General features: G+C 46.5%; 1 protein-coding gene across 1 annotated transcript in view; it reads right to left on the bottom strand.

Annotated features, from left to right (window-relative positions):
- Window positions 1-2,777: 2,777 nt before the first annotated feature.
- The window catches only part of LOC104620688 (glucosamine-6-phosphate isomerase 1), a 3,521-nt gene continuing 221 nt past the window's right edge, over window positions 2,778-6,077 (bottom strand). Inside the window, exons 2-5 of the mRNA XM_010286980.1 lie at window positions 4,941-5,123; window positions 4,107-4,291; window positions 3,266-3,440; window positions 2,778-2,980 (exon numbers count right to left, since the gene is read on the bottom strand). Coding sequence (XP_010285282.1) covers window positions 2,883-2,980; window positions 3,266-3,440; window positions 4,107-4,291; window positions 4,941-5,123 — 641 coding nt within the window. The 3' untranslated portion in view covers window positions 2,778-2,882. The remainder of the gene's footprint in view (window positions 2,981-3,265; window positions 3,441-4,106; window positions 4,292-4,940; window positions 5,124-6,077) is intronic.

The following is a 6,077-nucleotide window of genomic DNA, read 5'->3' as shown; positions in this document are numbered from 1 at the left end:
GGGAAAGTTTACATTGTGTATGGTTTAAATTGTATTTCCTGCACCTTTCACATGCACTAAATTCACTTTAAGACAGTAAACGTAGTTGTCTCCCTGCTTGACGTCACGGTGGCACGTATATGGCAGCACAGGTCAGTGCGTGGGACAGAGCTCCATTCTGCGTCTGGGTGCGGATCACCTCTAGTGCTTGTGTGCCGCAGGGCCGAGGCGCTCGCTCGCGTGGGCGGCTGTAGAATGATGTGGGCCAGACCTGGGCTCACCTAAAGCTCTCAAGTGAAGCTGACACAGGATGTGTTCTGCTGGTAAAAGTGTGAAGGTTTATGTATGCGACACGCCCTCACACCCAAAGAGCCCTGGTTTTCCCTGGGAGGTGCAAGCCCCTAACTGACAGACGGTGACTACCACGACGCTACTCTGGGAACACTGCATTGGATGGAGCCAGCTTTTAGCTGCAATCCCCCTCAGTAGTTTCCACTGTGGCCACAATTTTTAACTGTACAGGCTGAATCCGAAAGCTGCCAGCTTTTGGAGGGGGCTTTCCTCCCGCTAAGCTGCATATGTGGGCAGATGGGGAGTGTTTGTGACAAGGAGAAGCGTGTGCTTAAACCCCGTCTTCCTGCCTGGCTGGAGGAGATGGTGTTGGATCTCTTAAAGTGACGGGAAGCTGGGCAGGTCCCTTCTGCCAGGACAGAGGTGGGCTGAGGGCAGGGCCTGGATGCCAGAGTACCTTGGGATGAAAAGCCTTGGCTGGGGGTGTGTGCCAGAGCTACCAGAGCATAAGTGCTATGAAGTATTTGAAGATACTGCAATGAACTACCTCTGCTTTCAAGAACGTGTGGAGAGAGGAGGAACAGTGATGTAGTCACCACCATGCCTATGAATCCTGGGCACCCAGGGACCCCTGGGCTGGAGCTCTCATGCAGTGAGGCAGAGGAGGACGGACCCTCTGAGGAGGGGACAAGCAGGTGACTGCACTCATAGGACAAGCGGCTGGTGTTGCAAAGGTAGAAGAGCTAAACCCAGAACCTGTCTTCACAGACAGAGGGGAAGACAGGCAACACTGGTAACGTGGCTCCATTCCGCTCCCCCCTTGCAAACCTCACTTTCTCCATTTCTGTGCATGCACAGAAGGACCATTTGATTATTTGCAGACACTTTGTAGTACTAGGTAGACAGCGGTGACCTCCTCCTTTCTCCTTTAAAGATCTTCACTTTTTTATATGAAATGGCTGCTGCCTGGCAGGACAGAACCATAGCAGGTGCCCAGCAGAGACCTGCCAGCAAACACCGGACAAGGCAGGCAGCTCTTGAAGTAGGGAGCAGCAGTAGCTACTTCTACCCAACTGCTTTCAATACAGCTTTCGTTCTAGGTGACGGAGAAATCTCATCCAAATTAACAGGTCTTTCTCATGCTTCGAAGGTTGTGTTTCGCTGTTCAAAGATGGTATTACGAGTCCCATTCAGCCACATAAACTGCTCCACCTTTCACTAGCACAGCGAGACTGAGCGGCAGATACATGTGACCATTTAGAAAAAAAATTAAGACATTTACTGTAGAAAGCTACATTATAGGTCAACGGTTTACAAAATTTCTGCATGGAGAAAATAAATGCTCCCCAGTTTGTCTCGACCCTCACGTGATAGCATTTGATAGGAAACCCAGGAATCAAGTTTCAGAATTGGTGGGGCCTTGCCAGCACAGGCTGTCGTCCACCTGTGTGGGGCTTCTGTAATGAAACATAGACTGAAGCCAGAGGGAACAGAGTCTTTCCTTTGAGGCTTATTTGGCATTTCCTTGTAGCAATGTAAAGCACTGGAAGCAGGAAGAGAGAGAGAGAACTTACGCTTCAGGCTCTGCGTCGACACAAATAACAGAGTGCTGAGCAGCACAGTGAGAAGTCATTTATGCTTCACCTGAACAAATCTACCCTCCTGTAGTACATCATAAAGCACCAGGGCATAGAAAATTAGACCCTGAAACTGAACATGTAAGGCTTCTTGTGTGACAGCAAATAATCATATAGATGCATAAACTAACTGTTAACTGCACTAATGGTACTCCATTATAATAATGCACTGATGAATGCTGTCTGTAGCCTCCCTTTTGCCTAGATGGTCTGATGTCCAACATCTGTCTCAAAGCAGGGTTCAGCCAGGGTGTTATCCAGTCAGGTCTTGAAAACGTCTTGAGGACAAAGGCTGCACCTCTCAGGGGAACCTGCCCCACTGCTTGATTGTCCTCAGGGGTAGGTTTTTTCCTTGTATCCAGTCTGAGCATCTTGTCTCAACTCACACCGCATTGTCTCTTCTTGTCTTCCCCCTGCGCACTGCCCAGGAGAGCCTGGCTTCATCTTCTTGGTGACCTCCTCATAACTATGAAGCATGTTGCTATTAGGTCATGTTGAAGCTTTTTCTTCTTCAGGCTGAACAAGCTCAGTTCCCATTTTAAATTACTATCAAATAGGAGTGTTTTGTGGAGGGGGAATGACGCACAAGGTACTTGTCCTAACTGCAAGGAATACATCCCAAAGTGATTACCCATTTGGTTTCTGTAACATTGTACTTTGATGTATCTTCACATTTAAGTTTTGGGGCCTTCAGTCCCCATGATCACAGTTGCTTCGTAGATTAAACAACTCCTTCCCCATGGACTTTACCATCAGAGAGTAAGTTAGTGGGAAAGTTTGTGGAATGCCTGGATCCCATCCTCATTTGGTTAATTAAGGCAGGTGTTTGGCATCTGTCTTTTTAATGGAGAGAAGAAAGCACATAATAATTTTGCTAATGTAAGAACAAATACGAGATGAGTTGCTGCAGCAATTCCCTTTTCACAGCTGGTTTTCAACAGAAAAGCTGGTTCAGCACTACTCTGAACAGCGAGATTAATCACTGTATGGCTTCTTAGTCTGGCTTCTTTCTGCTCCTGTCTCCTTCATGCTGTATAAGGGTTCCACAAGCTTGTTGTGGACCAGCATTAAACCTGATGTAGCAAGTAAAAAGATGAGTTAAGTAGACATAATAAAGCAAAATTCTCATTCAGGGATGCTAATGAAATTGGGGATTACTAGAGTCCTTGTTCCTTTGCTCCCACGTCCACACAGTTAAGCATTCCCCTTGCACTTTTATTATCACTGTACATCTCAGCTGTACATTTAAGGAATGTACTCCTTTGGGAGTTAATTAAACAGAAACATCTAATGCAAAGCATGGCTTGTGCCACTTAAGAACGAAGTACAACAGCTGCTTGGTCTGGTCAAACACTCACCTTTAAAGTATTTCACAGTCTTAACTTTGAGTTCCAGCGTGGCATCCTCATCGCACACGAACACAGTGTTGGGGTGTTGCTGGAACGCTGATACTGTCCACATGTGGTTGACACCTTCTTCAATGGCTTTGTACAAAGCAAAGGCTTTATGGGCTCCTGTGATAAGAATCATCACCTGGACTCCGAGACACAGAGGATGGTGGTCAGGGTCTAGACGATGTGTTCAGAGAGAGCACACCCACACCCTGATGAACTGAGTGCTGCCCCAGTCCCTGACAGGGGGATAGCTCTGTCATCCTCTGCAGAGGCACTTCACTGTATCACAATTCTGTTTGCTCTGGCTGCATTTTATTTGTCAATTAAATCATAGCCTGGTGGGTCATTTTACTGATTTGGATCCTTTGAGATCCCATCAGACACCCATCTGCTGAGACTTCAAGGTATAGACTCAATTAAAAGCTATTCCATATGGTTTTCATGATCTGCTGGTGTAACATCAAGTCAAACATCTGATTCTTGCAGTTATTTCCCCAGATGAGATTCTTAACCAAAGACATCCTCACAAACCTTTCTAGCTCACTGTGGCTAACAACTGTCCTGCAGGGTTACACAAATGTAAGTGTTAGTAGAGCAAAAATCGGAGACAGAGCAAGAGCCTTTCCATAGTGATACAGGATGCAAGAGAACAAGAGGATCAGGTATTCAGCTGCCTGTGGCAGGAAAAGCATAAGCTGGCCTATACCAGCAGGGTGCATTGCTGCTCTGAGACTGGAAAATCTTTAGCTGCTCCAGGAAGCCCTGCTCAAGAGCTACTGTATGAAGTCACTGCTTTTCTCCTCACCTCTCTGGCATCCATGACAGTGCCTACTCCGACCGTCAAAGCCATTGTGGGGACTTTGGAGAGGTCACCGTCAAAGAACCTGGCATTAGCCAATATAGTGTCCATAGCCAAGGTCTTCACTCGCGTCCTGGATACCAAACTTGATCCAGGCTCGTTGAAGGCAATGTGACCGTCTGGGCCAATACCTGTGACAGAGAGTTTGACAAGTAGATCAGTGGCTGTAATGGGTATTGTAGGAAGCAGAGCCAACAGCACTCCTGTTAGGAAAGCATTCAATACTTCCAGGAATAGATACAGATCTGAGAAAAACACTTGCAATTTTTCTGCTCAAGCTTAAATTTGATCCTGGTAGGGATGATAGCAAAAGCCCCCTCTGAAGTCAAAAAAGACTCTTCCCTTTGTAGGAACAACAACAATTGTGTTGGGACAAATGGATGGCAGAATCTTAAGGCAAACTGATGAGAAAAGCTTGCATTGAGCTCCTGCTGGCTCAGAGGTCTCTGACCACTCCTAGCAGTTTCCTGCGTGCACTGGCAAGTGTAATATACTTTGTATTGGGTACATTTCTAGCCCTGCCTGTTTCTTCTGCTAATAGTTTCCTGAGCAATTCACTTACTGGATTGAAATACTTAAAATTGGGGGAGTGGTACCTTACATGACAAGGCTGCCAGCACACATAAGCACCCACGGCGACGGTGTATGGGGTGGCTTTCCCTGCGAACCCACTGAACTGCATTTTAAATGAACTCTCCTGATAATAAATGAGATAACACTGGCAGAAGGTACTGCCTTTCCTCCACCAGCTAAGAGACCGCTAGTCCTTCAGGTTTTCACCTCCAACGAAGAGTTCAATTCCTCCAGCTGATTTGATTTTATCCTCAAATGCGTCACACTCTGCCTGCAGATCGGGTGCATTTCCATCTAAAATGTGAACGTTTTCTGCCAAGATGTCAATATGCTTAAAGAAGTTATTCCACATGAAGGAATGGTAACTTTCCGGGTGATCCCTTGGGAGACCTGGTAACAGAGCATGCATGAGACTAAGACCAACTGAAAGAATATCATCCATAACATAAACCGCCCACAGGCCCTTGCAGTGGCTTTGATAACAGCGCACTGCTTTCTCTGTCTGTCATTTATGACTCTCTCCACTTTCATGAGTTGTTTTTATTCCCCTAAAGAGAAAAATTAAAATCAATCACAATAGTTCCTGTAAGATGTGCTCATATTAACATGCAACGGATGTTCCAGAAAAGCAGGCATGCTCTGTGCCTCATCTGTTACTACCTTTTCAACCTTCCTCCCAGCTTGTATTAGCAAAGACAATTAAAAAACTGTGCAGAAGCCTAGGAAATAACTTACTGCATACATCTTTCCCCCTTGAATGCTACAAACCCACGCTGCACCGCCTATTCCCTAGTGCTGCTTGATTAGGATTGTTCACAGAAAACTTCTTAACCAGAGTAAAATTAGCGTTAGCAAATATTTAGCCCGTATGTTTTTCACCTTTGGAGCTTTAGGTTTGCCCACTAATCTCTCTGTACTCTTTCTTCTCAAGAGGCTATTTCATCACAGCTTCATAAACGAAACAAGTCCTCTGCTATCTTGACAGGAGCGCGCATCAGTTACAGAAGGGCACTCGGGCAGGTAACCCTTCAGTCCTCATGAGGGACCTGGCGCCAAAGTGACCTTTAATCCCAGAGCGAAGGTGGTAGTTCATATTGCACTGCAGCTCAGCTTGCAATGACAAGACGGACCCTTAGCTGGTCAGTGCCCGAGGTGAGCTAAAATACAGCACTGCCTAGTGCGTATAATACCAGGCGAGCCCTGATGCTCTTTGCTATTTCTTACGCAGGTGTTCAAATGGTCCCTGCTAACTCCCTTGGCTAATGCAAACAACATCTGTCCTACCTCGAATCTGGCGTGGTGGGATTTTCTGTGCGGCCTGTGCACGAACGCGCCGTCCAGCCG

The sequence above is a fragment of the Phaethon lepturus genome, unplaced genomic scaffold, assembly GCF_000687285.1.
Source record: "Phaethon lepturus isolate BGI_N335 unplaced genomic scaffold, ASM68728v1 scaffold32825, whole genome shotgun sequence".
Classification (NCBI taxonomy): Eukaryota; Metazoa; Chordata; class Aves; order Phaethontiformes; family Phaethontidae; genus Phaethon; species Phaethon lepturus.
Note: the sequence above shows the minus strand (reverse complement) of the source record. Positions and strands in the feature narration are given on the sequence as shown.